This window comes from Pithys albifrons, chromosome 2 (genome assembly GCF_047495875.1).
Source record: "Pithys albifrons albifrons isolate INPA30051 chromosome 2, PitAlb_v1, whole genome shotgun sequence".
Taxonomy (NCBI): Eukaryota; Metazoa; Chordata; class Aves; order Passeriformes; family Thamnophilidae; genus Pithys; species Pithys albifrons.
Window position 1 is genome coordinate 16156239 of NC_092459.1, and position 26612 is coordinate 16182850.

Below are 26612 nucleotides of genomic sequence, written 5' to 3' on the forward strand. Positions count from 1 at the left end.
GGCATCCAAAGCTATATTATTATTATTATTATTATTAATAATAATAATAATATGTTGTTATTATTATAATAATAAATCATTATTATTATTAAAATAACTTATTATTATTAATATTTTTTATTCCTAAAGTCAATCGGCCAAGCACAACCCGCACCCTACAGCCCAATTCTCTTGTCTCAACAGGGCAGCCACACACAAATTAGGCAATGTCTGGAGAGGGCAGTTTACACCACAGTCAAACGTGTGGCCAGGCTGTGCTCACAATTTAACTGTATGAAGAACAGTATGAGCAACTGTATGCAGAACAGAACTGAGTGTTACTTTTACAAATCAGGAACCAGAACAGACAGTGCCTACAGTTCATACTATGTTTCTTGGGCAACTGGGTAAAGCCCAGGTTTGTTCTAGATGAGATTAGTGGCACCCATAGTGGTTTAGATGAGTTTTGTGATACTACAAGGCAAAATTAGAGAAAAAATAGAAGGTTCATTGTGTGGTTCTTAAACAATGGGGGGTTTATATTGTTAAAGTGATGGGGTTTATGCAGTTTTTTGTCTTTAGTTAACAAGAATTTCCCCTTGTTCATAGGTGATATATTCCAATAGAAATGCTGCAGTCTTCACAAGGGGTATTACTGTTATTAATTGAACAGGGCTGGGACTTCGCACTGTAATGCATGCTGTTGCTTTAAAATGCTGATCCTTCCCAATGGTTAATTTCTAATGTAAAGTGTATTTGTTGTATTAAAAGATCAATAATTTATGACACCATCTTCTTTGGGCAACAGTTTGGGGGCATATTTTGTAAAAATGTTGACTTTTTCCACAAAAATTGTAGAAATACCAAAAACCTAATTAATGTTGTGTTTCTTCTAAAAGGTATTGGAGCTTTTAAAAAACAAGAGAATACAAACAAAAGACTAGAAGACACAAAATACTTCACATCACATTGCAACATGGAAATGAAAACCTCTCGATGTACAAAGCAGGGCCTGTTTTGCAGTCTTTGGGTATATGTACCACTGACAAGCATAAACACAGAGAGAGCAACCAGGCAGTGTATTAGAGCAAGAAGGACTAGTGATGAGGAGTAAATTTGGAAAGTATGCATTCTCTGAACCATGTTTATTTTAACAGATTGAATTTTACCTTACAAACCTTAAAATCCTGTTTTTAAGGAGGGTACAAAGGGGGCAAATAAAAGGACAACTGAAAGGCACCTTCTTTGTCTCTGATAGAAACCGTCAGTGGTGCAAATGAGCCTGTTAGAAGAAAAAGATTAATATTTGAATAATGGAGTAGGCTTTCACATTACCTTTGAGGCCTGGAACAAGAATCTGAACAGAGCAGGACTCCTCTGCAATATGTTGAGGATATCCAGACCTTAGTAGTGACAGGAAGGCAAGGCTAATTAGAGTCACCAAGAAAACCAGATCTCTCTTCATAATGAGCACTTACAGGTCACTGACTCCTAAACAAAAGAATGAGTAAACAGTTATAAGAATTCCAAAGACTCTCAACAATTTCTGAACACATGCAGCATCCTACTACAAACACAGTACATTTTTGCATGACATAATCCACACAGCATGAGAAGGACACATGCAGCTCCTCCAAGCAGGTTGTGTGTTCCTCAGACACACATGAAATATGCAGTAGCATATTTAGCAGTTTGTTTTACTGTTAAGACTGGGTGAGACAAGGCTCAGAAGAAATTTAGTTAAGCAATGCCGATAATAGATGATTCTATGTTCATGATTTCTTATTGGAGACAGGGATCTGGAAAGGCGAAAGTTGAAAATAACAGTATGCTGGCTTAGAATCATAGAACAACCTCTAAGATCATCGTGTCCAACCATTAACCCAGCAATGACAAGTTCAGCACTAAATCATGTCCCTAAGTGTCACATCTACATATCTTTTAAATAAGTTCAGGAGTGCTGAGTCAACCACTTCCCTGGGCAGCCTGTTCCAATGGTTGACAACTCTTTCCACAAAGAAATTTTTTCCTAATATCCAGTCTAATTCTCCCCTGGCACAAGTTGAGGCCTTTTCCTCTGATCCTATTGCTTGTTACTTGGAAGAAAAGACCAACATCCACCTGGCTACAACCTCCTTTCAAGCAGTTGTAAAGAGCAGTAAGGCCCCCCCTGAGCCTCCTTTTCTCCTGCCTAAAAAAACCCAGCTCCCTCAGAAGCTCCTCACAGGACTTGTGCTCTAGACCCTTCACCAGCTCCATTATCCTTTTTTGGATGCCCCCCAGCATCTCAATGTCTTTCTTGTAGTCAGGGGCCGAACACTGAACCCAGAATTTGAGGTGTGGCCTCACCAGTGAAAAGCACAGGGAAACAATCACTGCCCTAGTCCTGCTGTCCACATTATCACTGATACAAATCAGGATGCCATTGGCCTTCTTGACCAGCTGGCCTTGCACTAAAATATGTTAGTACTAAGTACCCACTTAGAAAAAGTGGATACTGCTAAGAGGCAATTCAGCAGAAAATGAGACCAACTTAAAGCCCTGAAGCTTCACTTCCCATCTATCTGAGCACTGGAAATCTGCCCAGCAAATTGTCTCATACAATAGCCCTCATGTAAGTCATTGAGGGTGGAAGGCAGGTAATATTTCACTGTATGTAACAATGAAGTTACATCAGTCTTCAGTAACTCCTGAAAAGAATCATCTTTGTAGCATAGCCTTGTCCAAGCCTACAAGTGAAAAGGCTTTCCTGAAATTAGGCTGTGAAGAGATGCCTCAGAAAACAACAGTACAGAAATGGAGTTTGTGTAAAAGGACCATCAAAAGACAGTATTTAGAGGGGCTGTTGAAATACTTTGACAAAATTCTTATTTATGTACTTCTCATGTTTTTCTAGTCCTACTTTCACCAAAGCTCTCTACTTTACAAATAAGCTGAAAGTCATTTCAGGGTTTCAAGAGAAAGTGCCCGTATATCATCTTTTATAGCCACAACACAGACATGTGCATTTTACATCTAGAGCACAAAGAGTGGGCCATATTACTTTCCACTCGCTGAATCCCTACAAAAGTCAAGTAGAATTAGGCACAGGTGTGGGACCAGTATATGGGTCTGTATGGCTCTACATATTGGGGGTCTAGGAGGGTAGGAACTGTTATTTTTGGGGTGGCCTGAAGGTGTTAACAGGCATAACAGTTATCTTAGCAGCAAGACCAAGGAGATGACTTTGGAATTAGGGGGATAAATTGTCCCTCTGAATTAGTGTCTGGTTTGTACTTCCATTATCTCCTAGGAGACTGCAGCAAGGGGGTTTGATGGGAGTAGGTTTTTTCTCCCTCATCGTGTGTGGAGAGCCTGGCATGAATCCCAGCCCATGTTGCTCTGCCTCACACCACCCTTGCTACAGCATCTGATGCTACATCCACACTGCAGAGCAGAAGGGCTCCACAATACAACCCCAAGTTCTCACTGATCATCCAGATCTGGGGCAGACTTGTGTATGCTAGGAGCCCCTTTTGACCCAAATCTTTTCGCCAACTTTCCTTTCAAAGGAGAGAGAACTGCAGCTGGAGAACCATGCCTTAAAAAGGTAGTGTCTATGCTTGGACAAGGGAAGAGCTCTAAGTTCAAGAGATCTCAATACAGCCATAATCTAATGAGTTACAGTGGGGCAGGAAACCCTAGGGAAAATCACTTGGTGCTGGGTAATCCTCCCATGGGGCAAGGGAGGAACAGGGACTATCTGGGGATTTCCACAACATGCCACGTGCTCTTGTAATGGGCCAGGCATGAACTGCTTCCTAGACAAGTTTTGACAACCAGAAAGCATACCCAGAAGAGTGTGGAACTGCTGCTCAGATATTTAGACCATGATAAATTTGTCACAATTACAGCAATATCATTCAAGGCTTCTCAACAACCAAAGGCGAGGGTACACCTTAAAGTCAGATATGGGGCTATTTGAGTGAGTTCAGGGGAGGGTCACAAAGATGATCAGAGGGATGGACCACCTGTCCTATAAAGACAGTCTGAGAGACTTTGGGCTGTTCAGCCCAGAGAGAAGAAGGCTCTGAGTAGACCTCATGTGGCCTTACATTACTTCAAATGGTCTTATGAAAAAAGAGAGAGAGTAACGTTTTACACAGGCAGACAGGGATAGGACTATAAGGAACGGCTTTAAACTGAAAGAGGAGAGTTTTAGATTAGATATTAGGAAGAAATCCTTTACTATGAGAGTGGTGCAGCACTGAAACAGGTCACCCAGCAAAGTTGTGGTAGTCTCATCCCGGGCAGTATTCAAGGATACATTGCACGGGGCCCTGAGCAATCTGGTCTAGTGGAAGATGTCCCTGCCCATGGCAGGGAGATTGGAATTAGAAGATCTTTAAGGTTCCTTCCAACACAAGCCTTTCTGTGTTTCTATGATTAAGGTGGACACAGAGAATAGCAATAGTTCGGGAGGAAAGGGAAGAGTAATGGGAATTTGGATGTGATGGAGAAGCAGCAACCAGGCCAGATCTCCAGGGCTCTGACAGACAAAACTGGCAGGAAAACATTTTCTGTGTTGCTGTCCTCTGCTGTTCTGGGCTACGGCCTCCCTTGCCTATGCTCAGGGCCAGCCAGAACTACAAGAAATCAGGTTAGGCTGCTGGCCACTTTACAGCTATTTTCTAAGGTTATACAAACTATTTGAATACAGTCTTGATACAGTTTTGAAGTATCAACCTCTGTGAAAGCATTTTTCTCAAAAATACAATTACTTCACATATATTATGCTTGAATCTGGCTACATCTTCCACAAGAGAAGATTCCTAATCCCAGGGGTGTACCTTGTAGTCTAGAAGAGCTCACGGTATCTACAGTGGACAGTCCCAACTCTTTTTCCTATCTGTGCTTCACAGCAGTCAGCAAGCAAAAGAGGGAGCAACAAAAACTAGACAGTAAGAAAGGTTGAGGAGAAGGGTGTTTCTCCTGATCTTCAAACGTTTCTAAGGCCAGACTTGGCATTTGGATAGTTAGTGCTGGTTGACTAGAAAGTGAGGGGGTCCATGGCAGGTATAGCTTTCACAATGTCAAGTTAGGGACCAGTGTTCCCTACAGTGCAAACAGTGAGTTGTGGTTTCCACAGCCAGGCAGGAGGACACGCCAGAGACTCATGTCTGGAAGACTCATCCAGACACCTGAATGTAGGTGTTTAACCCTCACCAGCAGCCACCCCTGAGAGACAGGGTTTGTGGGCTGAGTAAGCAGAGGATGTGGGTCCTACCTGCCTTAGCCTGCAGGTCCCACCCCCAGCACAGAAGAGGACCTGGTTACCACCCTGAAGGACATCCTAGGCAGAGCATCCCAGCTCTTTTTTGAAGCGGTGGCTCTTCAGGATTGAGATCAGACAAATAGTCTTTCAATCCAAGTGGTTCAGATATACAGCTGAAAACCTGGAAACCAGGCAGTTTCAGCATGAGAACCCAGCAGACTGGTGATAAGGACTCTTGAAAGACAGGTCGGAGAGCAGAATTAAATGGTCTGAGATGGAAGAAGGAATTGAAATTAGGAGTGTGCTCCAATCTCCATATTAGTGAATAAAAGGCAGCATTACCTCCTCTGTCTGCATTTTATGAGGATTTAATGCATCCAGACTCCAATTGAAAGATCAAAGACTCCAGGTACGTTAAATATTAATCTGCCTTTGCAAACTCCTACACAGCTCAGAGATGAGACAGGCATCCAGCAGAAGAGAACTGTCAGGGCTGCTTGTTAGCTCTGCTCAGCTGCCAGATAGGAAGGATTTTGAGGGGAAAACAAAACCTCCAATGAAGCTTCAGCACACACTCCGCCTGCTGCTGGGTTTACAAGCCTCAGTGACAGGGGGGATACACCTCACACTACCTTGTGTTAGGTCAGCTCACAGAGAAAATGGACTCATTCTAGAAAAATGAGATTCTTCAGCGTCAATCAGGCCACAACATCCAGATCTGTACAAATACTCAGGGAAATTACCTTGACCTGAGAAGAGACATTAACAGAAGAAATCTCTGAAAAGGTTGCAGATTAAATACTTTATAAAGCTTGCAGCTGGAGTAAAGGGACACATCAGTAGCAGAACTCAAACCAAAAGTACTTTGGATACCACTTTCTCTACCTTTTCCTGCTTTTAAAAGATACCTCTTCTGCAGCTAAAATTGCCTTATCTAATTGAAGTAAGAGTTTGATCTCCAGACATGTGCTACAGCAGCACCTTTCATTTCAAAATACTAGAAAATTCCTTGCCTTTCTGACCTACTTTCAAGTCCTTTAAGACCCATATTCATAAAGGCATTTAGAAAACCAAATCCCACTGAACTGGTTCTCAGAAAAAGGTACCAGCCTATTTTATCAATCACTACCCAGTATTTAGAGTATTTTCAGCCTCAGTTAAACCAAAGCCAGAGATAAACCTAGAAATGTTCAGCACTTGAAAAATTATGAATATTTGCCATCTACACAGGGGGCAGAAGTCAAATTTGCAGCACTTATAAAAGTGTCCATTAAATCAGTGTGAGCTGAAAGCATTGGAAAAAAATATAAGAGGATGAAAAGACAGCATTTACTTTAAAAAAATAAAAACCAAAAATTAGCAAAATGCCTCTATTTCCATTAGGAGCAAAAAACATATCAATTCAACCAGCACAATAATTTCAAAACAACTTTTGAGACCTGTCAGCTTTAGGAAATCTGCCTCAGCTGACAAGAGGGAAGAGGTTTTTCAAGCTAAGCATCAAGTGACAAGTCCTTGAGAGATCATCAGAGAATCCCCAGGGCTTCACAGGCTGGCTCAAAACTGCTGTGGGACCAGCCATGCCAGCTGGCACACAGCACTGCTTGAGCCCCCACACTTCCCCCCACAACTCTGGATGGAAAACTTGGAGATCACTTCAGCCAGCAAGTGCCTTGTGCATGAAGTCCCTAAATCTGCCAGTGGCTGCTCCACAAGGGCCAGTGGCTTATTACATGCTGTTATTTTGAACTTAGAAGCAACAACACAGATGATCTGCCCAGCTGAAACCAAATGGCTGAAAAATGCAGAAGGCAAATGATGCTCGCTGGCATTAATGCTCAACCAGCCATAAGCTGTGGAGTAACTCTAATCCTCTATAATCCTATGGGACTCATCTTTGAGCTGTTTTTATTTCACTGAATTGTTTTCATTCCTATTATGATTATTTTTATTTTTAAAATTATACTTCATTTTCAGATATCTGAGCTGAAATATCTATATTCTGAATTAAATATGTTCCTAGTAGAGACATGCACACAGATCTGCAAAGCCACAGCCACATTTGGTTGAGTGATTTTCCCAAGCAGGTTTGAGTCAGCACTACAGACACAGCTATAACTTTCAATGGTTTTCACTCCCCTGACTTTTCAAGTCTTCGCCATCCATGTCTCGACACCTTCCAGAAGTATCTGGCATGTTGTCTGTCCCCAAGCTCTGCGGCAGGCCCTAAGCTCCATTCTAGCAGATGCAACACATGCCCACAAAATCATGCCAGTGAAATAGCAGGCTGGGACACAGACCTCATGCTATTTCAAACATTTTGAACAGATGAAAGACAAAACCCCAGGGTTACAGGGGTAACACCAGTGCCCAGTGCAGACCAGGAATAGGTTTCTGGGGGAAGCAGGGAGAGACACAGGGGACAAGCCTCCAGTGCTGTTCACACAAGCTGGTTTGCACCTCTTGGCTAAGGGCTGTGGATCATTCCCTGGGGAAGATGCCTTTCAGACTGGAGATGAAACCTGTGTCACTGACCTCTTCTTTCTCCATTACAGCCTTGCTGATCATCCTAACCTACAGATGTTTTGTGTAGCTATGCTTTTACTTTATCTAAGCATTTTCTTATTTGTCCTCCCAACTCCCTTGTGCATTATTTTGGGTTATCAAGGGTTCACCATTCAGCTAGATTTTTAAAGTCAGAATCAATTACAAAGCTGCTTAAACAATAGGTCATCATTATCGTAACATTGCAATGCTCTCAAGTTAGATTCTAAGTGTTGACTTAAAGGTTAAAGCAAAGGACTTGAAAGACTGAAAAAAGTTCCTAAATATTAATACTGAAGAATTGCAAAAATGAGAACCATAACTGCCACAGTTACCAAGTCTCTGTGAAATCTATGGAGCATGGAGTAGCATAAAGCAGAGATAGAATACATTTCAGGTCCTGATGATGCTGAAGAACAGTGAGGTTTGCTGCAAAGGACAAAAGAGTGAGTCTAGTATTACCTAAAAACCTAACTGATAGGAAGTCTTTGGTTATTCCCCAAAGTACACTTAATTCTGGCCCAATAGAGCCATCTCCTCAGTCAATGTTTGTGAGGTGTAAGGGACTATTAGTTCTGACTATACAACGTAGCTGCCCTTGTCATATGTAGGAATAGTGGTCTCACTTTTCATCAAGAAGAATGTTTTTAAAAATTGGGACAAATTTCTTCCTAATGTTGTTCTGCTGGAGTCAATGAGTTCATGTTAGAAATAACTTGCTGTCATCTGTGCCGAAAATACAAAATCAGGGCTTCATAGTGAGATGAAAAGAGTGCCCAGAAGGGGGTAAGTATGTTTTCAAAACTTTTAACTAGGGGGAGATGGGACTCAGATGCCAAATCTTTCACAATAATTCATTATGGATGGTTAGTAGAAAATAACGTGAGTAGAATTTTGTCTTTATATAAAATGTTGGTCAGATAAAGCTAGAAATACTAAACAGAATTTCTCCTGCAATGTTTGAATCAAAGTCCCTACCAGATTACAAGATCTCTGCTGTTTGCAGCTATATTTTACCGAAATGGTTGATTTGGGCTGTCATCTTTGATATGTCAGATCAAATTTTCAGTATTCTTAACCAGACCAAAATGAAAAAAATCCCCCAAAACCCACAAACAAACAATCATTTAAAACCCCACATAAAACAGCCTTCAAATGTAGGTGTCAGTTCTAAAACCTGTGTCTAAACTGTCTCAGTTCAGCATTTACATGAGTACCTGACACTATCCCCACACACCTATCTGCAGGAAAGAAAACACCAAGGACTCACCACAAACCAGTGAATGATGTTGAGAATGCTGCAGAGTATTTTTATTTACATTAATAAATACATGTTATGTACATATGCAATTGCAATTTTATTTATGAAGCTTTAAGGCATTTCTTTTCTGCCCTTCCCATCCACAGAGGCTTAGGACTGGCTGCAGAAGCTGGGATATTTGTGCAATATTTAAGTGCTTAATGTCCATTCAATCAACTTACACTTTCCAACACATTATCACTCTCCAGGTGCTTGGAAGTTTTCCTAGGTGGGTCTGACAGTTGTCTTCTTGAGGGCACTGGACAGGCTCAAAAGGCAAACTCAATGTGGGGAGGGTGGTGCCAGCCCTGCAGTTACATTCTTGGAGATGTAGAGAAGAGGCAGAAAGGTCTCTCAAGGCCCCCATCGAATCATTCCAGCCATGTCAGCAGTGACACCTGCCTTTTGTGCAACAGAAATGACAAGCATTGATCCAAAACATGTGACCTACCAGCTATGGAACATCCCAAACTTAAAGGGATTTGAACCTGCATCTCCAGATCCCCAGGAGAGTAATTGCTAACATTAGGAGTAGGTGAAATTAGCCTACAATCAGGCATGCCATATAAAAGGATGGAAGAAGCCTAATGATGAAGATAGCTCAAGCCTAGTCATAGGACACCAGACTAAAAAGGGGCAAAATGGGTATTCTCCCTTCCCTGCTTTCTGTTTTCATGTCCCACAGTGGACTCATGTATAAACACAAGAACAGGTCAGGAGTGCCCAGACAGAAGACAAAATCTAAGCAAAGCAGTTTAAGAGGCTAGAGGAAGAGTAGAGACAAGAGACATAAAATATAGATTACTAGTTGGAGAAAAACAAAGCAAAAGTGAAAAACCAGAGGTCTGACCAGGGTAGAGTGGTAAAAGAGCAATGGCACCACCCCAGAGGGCAAGTGGACAGGAAAAAGGTTTGCTTTTGTTTGCCACAGCATCTGCTCCTCACTGAGGAGAACAAACATAACAGAGCAGAAACAGCTCTTGTTCCCATTTTCTCACACGTTAGATAAGTGACAGCTACATTTAAAGGAGGTTCTAAGAATAAAGGGAAGCCACTTGAATGTTGCCAAGTTCCTCCCAATGCTGCAAGTAGGACACCTCAAAAAGTGAACCACAAGAGAGCTGGCATTAGCACATACCTATTTATCAGGACAACTTTGTTTAGATCCAGACCTCAAGCTGAGGTTAGTTACAAACAGACCCTTGGGTGGGATTTAACTGTTCTGGCTTAGGTGGTCAGTCTGAGAAAATCACCGTGAGCTTCTTGTATAACCAAGTCAGAGAAAGGCACCTTGGCACAGGGATTCATTTCATCCCTATACAGGACAGGTAATTGACTCTGGAGGTACCTACTCCTTGCCCAGTATGACCAGCTCAGGCTTGTAGGTATGTAAAGTTCAGTGAAGGGTGTCCTATCATCACTAATTACCTAAGTCAGTCTCTGGGAGGTCTAACAGCAGCCTGGCTTCCTACTGTGGTCACTCGTTACCCTCCCCTTCTCCGTACTGTCACCAACTGCCAGCTGATCCCATCATGAGCTAGCACAGGCTGCTATTCCAGCAATAAGCTATTCTTTTTGTAATGTTTTTCCATTCATTCAGTTTCTTGGTTCCTGGTGAGGGTAAAATGGCCATCATTCCTGTGAAAAACCATGCCAGTCAGGGAAAGAAATGTCCTTGGCAGCAGCCAAGATGGCCTTCAGTGTGTTACAAAACTGTGCCCTTGCATGCCAGCAGCATACAGAAAACAGAAAGATGCATAAGTGAAAGAATTCAGGCAAGTAAATTCACCAGGAAAAAAATTCTGCACATAATTAGAATGGGAACATTTTAAAAGGAGGAGAGATATGGCAAAATACCAGGCTGCAATGGAACATAATATCCAGCAAAAGATACTGACCATAAAAAAATATAATGACATCAGGCATTTTTCAATAGCATGCAAGACACCAAGAGTTATGGAAATGATCCAAGAGTGTTATCCTCAAATGACAAATACATTCTTCTTGGAATTACATCCTCAACACAACAAACACCATGGTACATAAGCATGCATGGTCAAAATCTTGCATTTGAACTGGGGCAGTGTCAATGCAATTTCAACAAAAGGTTTTTTTTATTCTCAGGCTGGGAGACAAAATAACACTCTACATGTGATCCTATGCTGAAACTTTCCTAAAGTTAGTCAAGGGCAAGTCCTGCCTGACCAGTCCAGTGGTATTCTATGATGGAGTGGCTACATCAGTGGACAAGGGAAGGGCTACAGATGTCATCTATCTGAACTTCTGTAAAGCCTTTGACAGAGTCCCCAACATCATCCTGCCCTCTAAACCGGAGAGAGATGGATTGGATGGGTGGACAATTAGATGGATAAGACAGGGGTTGGATGGCCATATCCAGAGGGTAATGGACAGCGGCTCAGAATTCTGGTAGACATCAGTGACAAGTGGTGCTCATCATGGACCTGTTCTTGTGTCCTGTAATGGACAACGGCTCAGAATTCTGGTAGACATCAGTGATAAGTGGTGTCCATCAGGGGCCTGTTCTGGGACCAGTGTTATTTAGTATCTTCATTAATGACATGGACAAAGGGACAGAGTGCACCCTCAGGAAGTTTGCAGACAACACCAAGCAGAGTGGTGCAGTTGACACATCTGAAGGATGGGATGCCAACCAGAAGGATCTGGACAAGCTCAAGAACTGTGCCCATGGGAATATCCTGAGGTTCAACAAGACCAAGTGCAAGGTGCTGCATCTGGATTGGGGCAACCCCCAGTATCAATCCAGGCTGGGGAGTGAACAAATCGAGAACAGCCCTGCCAAGAAGAACTTCGGGGTGCTCAGGGATGAGAGGCTGCACATGAGCTGACAACATGCACTCATAGCCCAGAAAGCCAGATGTGTCCTGGTGTCTTGGTTTGAGATAAGCAACTGCCAACCCCCCCAAGCACAGAGAGAAAAGCCTCCCTCCTAACACCAGGGAAAGGGAGGAAAAGAGAGGGGAAAGAAGAAAACACTTCAAACCGCATTTATACTAAAACTACATATATTTTTACAGAAAGAAAGAGACAATTAGAAGAGAGTACAAATATACACTCACACAAGTCTGCAACAACAAGTTCCCCACCTCAACTTCTTAACGAACACACAAATTCTACTGTCCTAACTACACATTACTTAAGAAAATACTTATTCCCCAGGGAGACAAACTCAAGGAGAAAGGAGAGACCTAGAACAACACAATTTACTTTCCTGAGATACCCTATGAGCCAGTGGTGGGCCTGGTCCTCTCCATCCCCCCTGGGACAGCATCGTGCGTCCTCCCAAGAGGAGGGCTGAGAAGCGACTGACTTAACCACTCCCACACTGGTTCCTACTTCCCTGGAGATGATGTCATAATGTGGTATGGAATACAAAAGTACTGGCTAGCAGAGGTCAGCTGTTAGCTCAGCCCAGCTCAAGTCAGCTGACAGCTTCGGCCTAGTCCAGACTTCAGAGCCCAAATTTAGGCCCACCTAGGTGAACCCATAACACCTGGGCTACAGCAGGTCAAGGGAGAGAATTCTGCCCCTCTATCTTGCTCTCATCAGACCCCACCTGAAGTGCTGCATCCAGCTCTGGGGTCCCCAGTACAGGAAGGACATCAGGCTTTTGCAGCAAGTCCAAAGGCTGGCCACCATGATGATCAGGAGGATGGAGCACCTCTACTATGAAGAAAGGCTGAGAGAATTGGGATTTTTCAGCCTGGAAAAGAAAAGGTTTTGGGATGACCTAATTGTGGCCTTCTAGTACCTGAAGGGAGCCTACAAGAAAGATGTGGAGAGACTTTTTACAAGAGCATGTAGTGACAGGACAAGGGGGAACAGTTTCAAAACTGAGTAGGTTTAGAGAAGACATTAGGAAGAAATTCTTTACTCTGAGGGTGGTTAGGCATTGGAACAGGTTGCTTATAGAGACTGTGGATGCTCCATCCTGGGAAGTGTTCAAGGCCAGGTTGGACTAGGCCCTAAACAACATGGTCTACTGGAATGTGTCCCTACCCATGACAGGGAGGTTGGAACAAGATGATCTTTAAGGTCTCTTCCAACAGAGCCCATTCTATGATTCTATGATATCTTTGCTGGACAAATTATGGGTGATCTTGATAGCAATAGCACCATCCAACATCCTTTTTCTCCCGACACACTTTTCCAAGAGCAGATAAGGGAAAGAAGGCAAAAGAAAGGGGAATTATCAAAACAGATCCCCACATTAACAGAAAATATATGCTTGGTACGCAGAAATGGTTGTAGAAGCAAAATGCAGCAAGATGTGACTTAGTAGAAGCACATAGAAAGACACACAATTCCTAGAGATAACTAGATGCTGACAAAGTTCTCAGAAATCCAAGTATTCCTACATTATTATACTACAGCAGACTTTCACTAATCAGTCTACATCACTGGCAATAGTCATGATCCTACTTATAAGGCATGCCAAATGGAACCCACCTGAAAGAATATCTTCCAGTGCCAAAACCTCCCAGAGCAGCTCTTACACATACCATAACACATGCACTTGAAATCCTTTGCCATGTACAATGCACTGGTTGGCAAACATCTTAAAAACTGAGAAAAAGTAGAAGTGACTGCATTCAGTGTGAGATGGTTTTGACAATCAGATTTTGAAAAAGAAATATGAATTCAGACATAAACAGATAAATGCGTAGAACACAGTTTGAAAACAAGGGTGTTTATCTGAATTCATATAATCTGAAGGTGTTACTTCCCTGAACTGTATACCATGATGCTCCTGCTACCAAAAGATTCTTGAGGATGACAACTCCCTTTGGGAATTTTTCATTAAAGTCCTTTCATCTAACCAACTGCCCTGAGAGATTTTTGTATTTTAATAATATACATATCTAGGGAATAATATAACAAGCTACGATAGTAAGTGATAACTACTGGCATCTCCACCTGCTTTGGTACTCAGCAAATTCTCTAACAATAGCAGCAGATGTACCTTTCACAGAACTAAAACATGACCTGAGGCCAGCTGCACACAAATTAGGAAGCTGCAGAACAGCAAAGCAGTGATCACTTGAACCTCCACGTGTGTCTGTTCAGAATTTACAGGGCACTTGCAGAAACAAAAACTAATGCCACTCTTCTAATTATGCAGCTACCAGTAAAACAAAAGGCTTTAGGGGTGTTAAAGAGTACACTGACCTGAAATCCCAACATCTGCCAGATGACTTAGGAATAGGAAGAATGATCAACAAAAATTAGACTTGCTGCAGTTTCTCAGTGCTGCCAAAAAGATACAGAGGCATCAATTCTACATGTAGAGGAAACTCCATGTACCCAACACTGTAGTTGCAACATTTAATGTCACCTTCCCTAAAATCAAGGAATAATGTGAATGCCATCACATGTAAATTAAGTATAAATGGGCAAATGCATGTTTAAACACAGGGTTGCTTAGGAGACAAAGTAAAAACTATTAGACCACATGTAAGAGTTGACCTTGGCTGGATGCCAGGTGCCCACCAAGCCACTCTATGGGTTTTACATAACAGTCATAAAAAGTAGAGAGTGACTATAGATTTTTTTTACACTCCACAATTATATGGAATATCATATCATAGAATGGCCTGGGTTGGAAGAGACCTTAAAGATCATCTTGTTCCAACCTCCCTGCCATGGGCAGGGACACCTTTCACTAGACCAGGTTGCTCAGAGCTCTAACTTAGTCTTGAACACTCCCAGGAATGGAGCATCCCTAACTTCTCTGGGCAACCTATTCTAGTGTCTCACCAACCTCACAGTAAAGAATTTTTTCCTCATATTTAATCTAACCTACTTTCTTTCAGTTTGAAGGCCTTTCTCCCTTGTCCTGTCTCTAAACGCTGTTGTAAAAAGTCTCTCTGTATCTTTCTCAAAGGCTCTCTTCAGGTACTGGAAGGTTGCAATTAGATCACTCTGAAGCCTTCTCTTTTCTAGGCTGAACAAACCCAATTTGTGAAAATATTAAAAAGCAAAAGAAGAAAACATCCAGTAAAGAGGCTTTTTTCAGTGGCAGCTCATAACACAGCTCTCAATACATCAACTCACTTCATCTCTACATCAGCTTTAAACTTCAAGTTCAGTGCACTGCAAATGCATCTGTGGGTGATGCTGACAGATCCATTACCTCAGAGTATTCCATTAAACCAGAGTCTTTCCAGCATGAACGGTGAGCCCTTGTGTTCCTCTGCCACATGTTCTCAGTATCTGTTTCCTTAACATTTCTTGAATATAACTCCACTACAGTGAGCCATCAGAGACCTGTTTTCTCATTACCACCATTCTGACAAGGAAGCTCATTGAGACACATTTTTCTTTTTCTAGGTAATAAGACATTTTTTTGCTGTTCCCTGGGCTAGGCCTTCATTACATTCTTGTCTGATGTTTTTATCGTGATTGGTGATAATTACTATGCCATCTAACATTTCCAGTTCTTTCACAAATCAATTTTTTAAAGCTCTTTATTTAAATTCAAGGAAATAAGATGATCTCTTACAAATCTTTCTCTGATGATAATCAAAAATTCTAATTAAAAGTAGAATAAAAATTATAAAATCACTTACATCACTTCCAAAGGAGCAGACTGACCCTGTCATTCAGACCAGATGGAGATCAAATCAACATCTGAGCCATGGTCTCTTGGAAGCCCATAGACCATTCCTAAAGAGTCCACTAAAGATGTGTAAATGCATACCCATTATCAGCAGGTTTCAGTAGCTGCTAAAATCATCAGGACCATAACAGAAGATTTTGAAGTGATCCACAACTAAGTCTGAAAATCACTCAAATTAAACTTAGAGTGGTCTATAGGATTTTTTGTTGTTGGTGTTACTGTTTATACTTATTCCACAAATAGCAAGCAGGACAAGAAGAAAATAATCACAGAGTGCTTAAGCCATGCTTAAAAGCAGAAAAAGACAGGCACTGGGAACCTAAGCACACCTAAGGACACAGCTTTATTCTTCAAGGTCCCTACTCAAAAACTAGCCAGAGATGAAGCACTTTCTCTTTCCATTCGTTGCTCAGTTCTTCACCCCTAAACCTCCAGATGAGAGCACCTTAAGTCAGCACTGGCAACACTACCTCTTCATCTGTATCTGTGACTTCATTCCAAGTTCAAAGCATCCAAAGCCACCTCCTAACAATTCAGCAATCTTCAGAGGTAGGTTCCTGTGGTTTTATTGGAAAACTTGAGTACCTAAGCTTTTCCTACTGCACAGACCAGGGATGGTCAACATCTTACCTGAAGAGAAAAAGACACTATTCTCCCACCTAGCCCATTTATGCCCATCAAGGAAACATCGAAATTCCTTCAGTCTCCTCTAAGCACATCATAAGCAGGAGGGCTAGAAAACTGCCATTCCCTTCCCAAACATGGAGGGGACATATCTCTCTCCTGCAGGCTGTCTTCTTATGGGAGTGCTCATGTCAAAGGAATAGACTTCCCTGGACTGTTAGACTTTCTCTTTTTTCTTGGATAATTTCAAAGCAGTATCAATAAACAGAAACTGTCTCCGGAGCTGTGGACACAATCCACAGTGGTTCCATTTCCAAATTACCATGTTGGTTAGTGACAAGGGCACCTTTTCAGCAGATGGGAGGTGGGAGTTTGAAGCAATGCAATGAGCTGCGTTTAGATCTCCTGCTTCCCCAGATAACTGGCTCTGGATAGTAGGTTATTACACAACAGCTGGGTAGCAGCAGTCTGTTTTTCAAAGAGAATTGTAGAAAACTGTTTTCCCAGAGCCATTTCTCAAAATCTTTATGCTAGAAGGAAAACTGGGCACACACATTCAAGGCAAGCTTCCATCTCCTGGAACTCAAGTTCCTGCAGGCACTTGGCATTATAGATAGTGAATTTATCCAACAGAGGGAATTGTGAAGCATCTCTCTCACAAGCAATTTTCAGATGGCTGCTATGGCCCTCATACACTAGCTGTGGTGAGTCACTGTCTTCAGCACTCAGATCTCCTCCATTCACTCCATATAGCGTGTAAACATTGTCAATTCTTGGTCTGGAGCCTGGTATCTACCTTGCAGCACTGTGAAACTGTTTATTCTATGTTTTATTCACGTGCTTTACTGTTGGTGTAGATGATCTTTAAATGTCCCTTCCAACCCAAATCATCCTACGATTCATTGCAGAAGGAAACCAATATAAACCCTAAAACTCCTCACCACCTGTCCTATTGCTTTGCCCTGGTCTCCAGGACACCCTAGGGACCTCCTAACCAATCGTCTATACGATTTTGAGGAAGCAGCATCCAAACAGTCCCAGCAGCTAAGGATCCTTGGATTGTAATAAACAAGTAAGAGATTGGTGCACTGATGAACAACTTGAGCAGACCAATTTCCATTTTCTTGCCTACAGACATCTTATACAACTACAGGCAAATCACACAGGACTAGATTTTTCTGAAGAGGCACTTAAATGGGTGAGATGAGACCTCACTGAATTTTCAAACCACCTCTTCTAAAGCTTCAGGCTCCTAGTAGGTTGTTTGCCTCTTGACTTAAAAGTTCTTTAAAAAATCTTAAAATCCAGCCATACGCCCTTACATTTTTCAGTTCCAAATACATAAATGGAGCACTGTAGCACAAAAGTTGCCAAAAGCACTAACAAAACCTTAGAAACGTTATTAACTGTTCTCTCCCTTCTACAGTTGTTTGCATCACTAAAAACATCCAAAGACTTTAAACCTTCTACTGACATATCACAGTGCCTTGAAGGGTCCTACTCTCATGGCTGGAAAACAGAATGGCCTGTGGCTCATGTGCAAACCAGAAGAAAGCACTCGTAATTTAAGAAGCTGCCAACTAGTTATCAACCAGCTGATGCTTCATGAGCCCAATCTGTGCCTTTTCAACAAACTACCTTTTCCAAAATACATCCTAACACTCCTTTCATCAAGGGAAATTAAAATAGCAAGACCTTGACCACACAGCCGTATGGGAAGCGTGGTTCAGCTGTGAAGTTCAGCCAGTAGTGAAATGCAGTGCAAAGCACAAACTACACTTCCCAGGAGAAACCATGAGAATATTTTTGGCTAAACTCTCCTGGTTTTCAGCCAAAACAATTTGACAAAAGAACTAAACTATCCCAGAGAACTGACACTTTTCTTTAAAAAGCTACTTTGCCAAAAGTCTTCCTACTTCAAAAGGATTCTGGCTCAAGAGTTTTTGGACAGCCCTAAAGATGACTAAATAAGAACTTTAGCAACAGTGTAAAGTCGCTCAAAAGTAATCAGAAAAAATAGCCTTGAACACAATGTACAGTTAGAAATTACACAGTAGATTTATTTCTGCTGTTTTCACACTGCAATTCTCTGCTGGCTCTAGGACTGCACCATGTTTAAAATGCCATTTTGACTATTAATTTAAGTTACATGTCCTTTTTCATTAATCAATTCAACAATAATTTCATTTCAACAAATACATCTAAGAATTTAATGAAAGACAGTCTGAGCACTTTTAAGAGGAATACTCAACTTGGAAGTCTTACTTCTTGTCTACAACATCAGCATTACTTTCCTTACGCTGCATCAGTAACAAACTAAAATTTTAGAAATAGTATCATTGTCATAAGTGAGACCTTTAAATCAGTGGGATTTTTGTATTTTCTGATCACTATAATGGCTTAAATGTTCATGATCATGTAAACAATCATATAGATACGAAATACAAAAGATCTTAGCTTCAGAGAGGAAAACATAGAGCAATAGTTTTTACATTTATCACATTTAAAAAGTCTTTCAATATCCAAGGGTCAAAGTTGTAGTGTTTCCAGTCCAGTTGCTCTGTTTCACAACATGGCATGCAAAGGGTATTTCAGTTTTCCACAGCCATTTCAATTTGCTAGGAAACAATCTCCCTTCAAAATCTCCCTGCCTATACTGAGCACATATGTATGCATGCACAGAGGTCAGAATGGAAATTTGCAAATCCCGCAAGTCCCTTATGAGTCTTATTTTTCATGGCTCATGGCTGAAAAGCACACATATGTGCCCTTCTGCTTACTGAAGTATGGCTTACTCTCATATTCTTGCTCATTTAGAACAAGATTTTTTATCTTCATCCATCCTTATACCTCATTAAGCATTTCTGCATAGTACTACTTCCAATATGATTTGGTTTTCATTGAGATTGCTCTTAATGATCCAGTGGTGTAACTCCAGCCCTTACTGGACCTTCTGTCATGTTTCTCTTCTGCAGTGCCAGTCTTCATTCCCTGATTTGCAGCTGTATTAAAAGATCACTTTTTAAAGTAGAAAACAGGCAACTGCCTATATCTGTTACCAGGAATTACAATTAATTAATGAACTAAAATAAATTTCGGTTGTAGGAAAAGTTAAAACTCATATACTGCTTTGTCCTTCCCTGCTAAAAGTGAGCTCTTTCAATGGTATTTGTACATTTTAAATACAACCCCCACCTAAACTAAACAGGAATTCAGTGATCTAACCCACATGGGTGCTTTGCAATAGAAAGGTCCAACTATCTGATAGACACAAGCAAGCTCTTATTTCCCTTACTATTTAGGGATTCTCAATCTTATATCGCCATATTCAAGGCAGCCCCCTAAGAAACATCCAGACTTTTTCCTCTACTTGCTTGTATAGAATGAAAGCATGAAAGTTTCTTACCTTATGGCTGCTGAGAAAATGGGAACTGCAGAGCGCTCTGTGCCTGCAGGGACACTGCACAGATGAACCTCATTGCTGCTGTTTACAGAAGTCTGACAGTTTTTAATTTGAAAAGAGGTTGTCTTTTGCTTTTCGACAGTTCAACAAATCAGACAAAACAGTTGCAAGTGTTATCTGTAAACAGCTTCCTGTTTGAAATAGATCAGCTGTCCTGCAGGACAATAATTAGGAAAGAAGTGTGGGAAAACTGAAGAGGTCCATGATGTAAGCTTTTTATTTTGGGAATGTACTTTTTTGGGAATGCACTCTTACTTTCCCCTCCTCCTCTCTAGCAGAGAACCCCTTTAACCATTTACATCTATTCAGCTCTAAGCCATACATGCACACTGCCCCAGCACAACACTTTCCTTGCTTTGCTTCAGTGGATATGAAAACACATGAAACACAGCACCAAAAGTGAACATCTTGCATAGATAATTAACACGTTCTCCCCTTACAGAAATTCTCCCCATTCTTGTAATTGGCATTCTTGACTTGAGTAAAACATGTAACTCTTTCAGAGCCATGTCTCAACGCTTCACAGTAACATAAATGTAAATTATCCACATGGCAGGCACTTTCACAAAATTTGAGGGTTTGGGGATTTTTTAAATGCCTTTTGGTATCACTTGTATGCTCCTTCACTATAGCTTCTAAATAGTTGTACAATTCTGGTTTTTATCTGAAACAGCTAGACTAGTTTGAGGCCTGGAAAAACCACAGTACTCCACATATGTTCAAGCAGGAAAAAACCTGAGAGCCAGCCAACTGTGGTAAGTGGGATTTTGAGAACACCCTGCTCTATTACAGAAGTTTATACTTCAACAGATATAAATGGCTTCACGCTCAACTTCCAGTGCAAATAGATAGTAGTACTTTTGACTATACCAATTAATACCCTCTAATGAATAGTTGCTGTATTTGTAAGACCAGCTCTGGTTGCTACAAAAAAGGCTTGTGAATAATCTGTCTCTACTCTGTGCCACTGTTCCTCCCTCCCAGTTTTTTCAGCTAAGGTTTGAGGGGTCATGCTATAAGCAAGCACCCAGAGGGCTGGGAGCCTGTGTAATTCTCAGTACGTGACCTCTTACTGGAAAACCAGGATGGGACCTAAGGGCAGTAGCAGGAGGTTCTTTTCCATCTTCCACAGTCACAAGATCAGGAAAGTATTAGAACACAGAAAAGGTTTTAGACTGAGGGAGTAGAGAAACCTGCAGTAGAATCATGAGAGTGTTCACTTCTGTATCACCTGTCATATCCACTCTGGTGGGAGATGTAGGTCTACTCCACTGAGAATTTTATGCTGTGGTGGGGTTGCAATACAAACTGATGACACACAGTACTGATGCATTCTTTTCCTGCTTTGCTTACGACATTATGAATCCTCTCTCCTGACAAATCTCTCTGCAGCCCTGGGATGTTACCCACCACAGCTCCCGTTTTGCCAGCCCATGGCACAGCATACACTGACCAGCTTTGCCTTTAAAGAAGACAAAAACAGGTACAAAAAGAGGCAGTGATGCCTCATACTCAGGACTGTGGACTACCTTCATAAAGGCAGATGTCTCTTAAACCACCCTGTTTCCATGCTGGACTGGAACCTAGCTACCCTTCTCCATTGCTATGGACTCTTGTATTATAACACACATCAAATGGTCATGAAAAGTTAAGAGTCAATTATCAGTTCCAGATTACATCAGTAAAGAAAGCACAAAATGGTAAACCATGAACATAACTGTGTAAAGACACACAATTCTAATTTGAAAGTTCATGTTTTTTGCATACAAGTCCCATCAGTTCAGCAGGAGCAGGCCATTAGCAGGATTGGCCCTTGCAGCACTCTGGTGGCAGCAACTTGCCAAGAACAACATTTTATGTAAAGAATGCAGCAAAGTGACTGCAGTCCAAGCCTTTGAAGATCATATTACCATAGCAAAGAAAGCTCTATTAACATACATATCTACTCTCCCTGTAAACACAGGCAAATAACTTTGAGGTCAGAAACAGAATTCAAGGAAGAAATAGAACAATTCAGGGAAAGTTAGTAGAAAAGGTAGGATTCAACACTGGGGAAAGAGAAGTGAAAACAAACATAAGTGACCAGAATTCAGAAGTAAAAGGCAAACACTATAAATGCAGTGAAAGTGCTTTCTCCAGGAAAGGGGAAAATAAGTAAGTACAAGGTTTTCCTTCACATGAGAGAGAAAAAGGCATATTCCCCATACAGAAGGACATAAATAACCTTTGCCCACTTCAAAAAACAACTGGAAGCTGTGCAGCCATTGTCGGTACACCATCTAAATCAGGCTACTAAGTGCAAACTGGGATACTGATGCATGGACTGCATGGGAGCAGCTTAGGCCATCATCAGGTTGCAACAGCTGTTAAATACACGTTCTTTATTACGTCAACACCGCTGTCTGAGACACTGTTGCACTTCAAAAGCTGATTCAGAAGACTTTCAGCCACCCTTGCTGGATGGAGAGAGACAGCTTTCAGAGGCTATGGTATACCAGCCTGCAGAGATGAACAAGTAGCTCCTGGACAAACTGATACACAAAAAGGAATTCTACAGAGTAGAAGGATGGTTAGCCAGGGAGGAATACAGAGAGATTGTCTGAGTAACCAGGGATCATGTTAGGAAAGCTAAAGCTCTAAGAGAATTAACATCTGGCAGAGAAGTCAAAGGCAAAAAGAAAAGCTTCTTTATGTACAACAACGATAAATAGAAGACTCAGGAAAATGTGGGTCCTCTCTGCAAGGAAACAAGATACCTGGTTACCCAGGACATGGAGAAGGCCAAAGTACTCAACAGCTTTTTTTGCCTCAGTCTTCACCAGCAGGTACTCCAGCCACACCACCCAAATCACACAAGGCAAAGGCAGGGACTGGGAGAGTGAAGAAGTGCCCACTGTAAAAAATCAGATTTGAGATCATCTAAGGATCCTAAAGGTGCACAAGTCCATGGGACCTGAGATACCTCTGTAGGTCCTGAGGTTTTTAGGAAGTGGCTAAGCCCCTATCATATTATCATAGGAATATGCTGAGTTGGAAAGGACCCATCAGGATCATGGAGTCCAACTCCTGGCCCCACACAGGACATCCCAAGAATCACACCAGGAGACTGAGAGCATTCTCCAAACGCTTCTTGATTTGACAAGTCGCAGCAGCCTCATGAAGTTCCTACTGACCGGAAAAGGGAAAATATAACCCTCCCATTCTTAAAAAGGGAAACAAGGACAACCTGGAGAACTACGGACTGGTCAGTCTAAACTCTGTGCCCAGTGAGATCATGGAGTAGCTCCTCCTGGAGACTTTGCTAAGGTATGTGTAAAATAAAATGGTTGGTGACAGCCAACAGCAAGGGCAAATTATGCATGACAAATCTGGTAGCCTTCTACAACTGGGTTACAGCAGTGTTAGATGAGGGAACAGGGACTTGAGAAATGCATTTGACATTGTCCTACATAACATCCTTGTCTCAAAATCGGAGACATGGATTTAACAGATGGACCATTCAGGGGATAAGGAACTGGCTGGACGGTCACACTCAGAGTTGCAGTAAACAGGATGTCCAAGTGAGACCAGTGAGGAGAGGCATTCCTCAGAGGACAGTACTGGGGCCAGTGCCGTTTAACACCTTTGTCAGAGACATGGACAGCAGGATCAAGTGCACCCTCAGGAAGTTTGCCAACAACACCAAGCTTAGTGGTGTAGTTGACAAGCTGGAGGGAAGGGATGCCATCCAGATGGATATGAACAGGCTTGATAGGTGGGCCTGTGCAAACCTCAGGAAGTTCCACAAGGCCAAGGTCCTGCACTTGGGTTGGGTCAATCCCAAGCACAAATACAGGATGGGCAGAGAATAAATTGAAATTAAAAAAAAATAAATTGTTTAAGAAAAGCTTAACAGAAGCTGGTAATTTACACTTGCAGCCCAGAAAGGCAACCACATCCCAGGCTGCATCAAAAGAAGAGTGGTCAGCAGGTTGAGGAAGTGATTCACCCCCTCTACTTCCCTCTCAGAAGAGCCTACCTGGAAAGTTGCATCCAGCTGTGGGACCCACAACATAGGAAAAATGGAGTGAGTCCAGAGGGCCACAAACATTACCAGAGCAAGGCTGAAGCACATTTCTGGTGAACACAGGTTGAAAGAGTCAGGCTTGTTCAGCCTGGAGAAGGCTCTGGGGAGACCTTAAAGCAGCCTTCCAGTACCTAAAGGGGGCCTAAAAGAAAGTGACAGGACAAGGCAGAATGGCTTAAAACTGAAAGAGGGCACGTTTAGATCAGATAGTAAGAATTCTTTACTGTGAGGGTGATGACACTGGATAGGCCCCATCCCAGGAAGTGTTCAAGGCCAGGTTGGATGGGGTTTTCAGCAAACTGACCTAGTGGGAGAGTGTCCCTGCCCACAGCAGGGTGGCCAGACTAGATCATCTTTAAGGTCTCTTTCAAGCCAAACCATTCTATGATTCTATACAGCAAGACACTCCAGTCAGATAAGCCACCTACCAGCTGACCCACAACTCAGTGTTTACTCAGCCTTTAAATTCAGGTTAAACACCACACTAACACAACTATAGGTAGAAATTTTTGATTGAAACCAAACCAAAAACATGTGCACAAAATCCAACTGGTTGTAAATGGACAATAAAGCTTTTAGAAAACAGGAAAAAATATGCCTATACATTTTAGGAACATTGAGGCAATTTTTTCTACTCTTTGAATAGTCAGTTGACATTATCTTTGTGTCTGCAAGAGGAATAAATACCATACCTATTAGAAAACACAGTGGTTATTTAAGTATCTTATTAAGAGATGATAAGGCCCTGATTCTCTCTGTGGTTTAGCAAAGCATCCAATGTATCAGCAACATTCTCAGTGAGATCTTCCCAAGGGATGAAAATTTCCAATACCCAAACTCCTTAATAAATCAGTATCTGAGCTCAGTTTATTGCACCACAAATGGTGTTGGCTCCTTAAAATAAGGGCTGCCTCGCTAACCAGCCCTTAGTAAGCCTTCCAGGGAACTCCCAGAAACTCTCAAAAGACTCAAGGAGATGCAGCAGATACAGAACTCTTCCATGGTACAGACCTGCAATACCGGGACACTGAGTGCAAACCTTCCTCTGCTCTCAAGACAACATAATGATGTGTCCTATTCCCTTTGGGTTCACGTAACAGTAACTGCTTAACCATGCAAATAGAAAACAACTTTATTAACCATTGTCAGTCTGTAGATCTGCCACTGAAGGTATCCATCTGAACCACTTTCTTTATTGCAGCTCCAGCACCACTGTCCCTCTGTAGGCAGCTATCCTTACCACTGCTCCAGTGGTACATGAGGTATATGGAGGGAAATATCAGCTCAGACACAGCAACACACAGGATTAATTTTATTTGCTGTGTAAAATCTGGCCTTAAAATTCATTAGTGATGTTGCACTAACATTGTCTCACATAAAATTTATCAGCAGCATTCCTGCAGCAGTCCTGCTTTTTTCTGTTACTCCTGATCTCTGAAAATGGAATTCTCTTCAGTGCTTGGATTTAGTTCTATCTTTGTTGGTCCAGGGGTAGAACATAACTGAGCCAGACATGTTAACTCGATATCCAATAAACGTGAGCTATTAATCATTTAGCAACACCTAGCAGCAACTGCGTGTTGTTAAGCTTAAGAATGGTTTTCCTGAAAACAAGAGAGTAAATGGAAGGTAGAAGAGTGGATACTTGAACTCAGACTGCAACAAATCCAACAAACTTTATCCTCTTGATGGTAAGACATAAGTAAGTTCCTTTGCCTGTAGCTCTCTGTAGGGAACAGAGCACTAGTACAGAGAGATGTTCACTTTTCTCTTGCTCTCAGCAGAATGCAGGTTTTTCACATGAGCGCTCTTAAGGCAGGGAGTAGGGGCAGAGCAAAGCTACTTTTTTAAAAAAGTCAACCACTGGCACTGATCAATGCTGCAGTCAGAGCCCTATGGAAGACAGGGAAACACACTGTCACAGCCTGACCACAAGCCTTCTTATTATGAGGCTTCATGACTCTCTGTAATCGATATCTTTTTTATTTCTGTCATTCTGATACACCTCTAGTGGCCTAGACAGCACATCCCAGAAAGTGGAAAAGGTCTAGGTTTTTGGCATTGCTCAGACGTTCAGATTGAAACCAAGAACCAAATTCAGGCTTCCCACCTAAAAAATTTAGGAAAAACAAAGGCACATGAAATAGATTATTTCAGTCCATGATGCAGGAGTGATAGGATTTCTTTTAAACTCTGCTTGGCATGAGGATCACTATGCTAAAACTCACCAGTTGTACCCACTCGCCCTCAAGAGGGGCTCCTCAGACATGATGTTATAGGTCAAGCACTTATCACCCACAACTTCAAGCAAGTTCTGCCACACTAAAATTGTGACACACCTATAAACCTTTTCAAATGAAAATCACCAAGGAGCAGTCTTCCTTACAAACATATTTGAAGACATTTGCGAAAGGCTGCATATGAAATAAACAATCAAAGCTCTAACAGCAGGTGGAAGTGAAACAGAGCAAAGGCCCAAACCCCAAAGAGTTAACATAAAACATAGTTTCTGAAACTAGCCACAGGAAATATAGCTAGAATAGGAGCCAGGTTTGGGGGTTATCCAAAAGATGGACCAGGAGTCCGTCCAAAACAGTACGAAATATGCACACAATAGCATATAAGGGAAAGGCATGGACAGAGCACAGGACAAGGTGACCTGGAGGAAGAAGGTAAGAAATTTCAAACACAGCACTTGGAATGATCTATATTAAAATCAGCAGA

General features: G+C 41.8%; 1 protein-coding gene across 3 annotated transcripts in view; it reads right to left on the reverse strand.

Annotated features, from left to right (window-relative positions):
• COLEC11 (collectin subfamily member 11) overlaps nucleotides 1-20822 on the reverse strand; it is a 40357-nt gene extending 19535 nt beyond the window's left edge. Inside the window, exons 1-3 of one of the 3 annotated variants that reach the window (XM_071548387.1) lie at nucleotides 19766-20822; nucleotides 9260-9479; nucleotides 1315-1470 (exon numbers count right to left, since the gene is read on the reverse strand). In XM_071548387.1, the coding sequence (XP_071404488.1) occupies nucleotides 1315-1444 (130 nt within the window). In that variant the 5' untranslated portion in view covers nucleotides 1445-1470; nucleotides 9260-9479; nucleotides 19766-20822. Of the gene's footprint in view, nucleotides 1-1314; nucleotides 1471-9259; nucleotides 9480-14285; nucleotides 14304-19765 lie in introns of those variants that run through there. The other 2 variants (XM_071548386.1, XM_071548388.1) reach the window with 2 other exon arrangements.
• Nucleotides 20823-26612: the final 5790 nt, after the last annotated feature.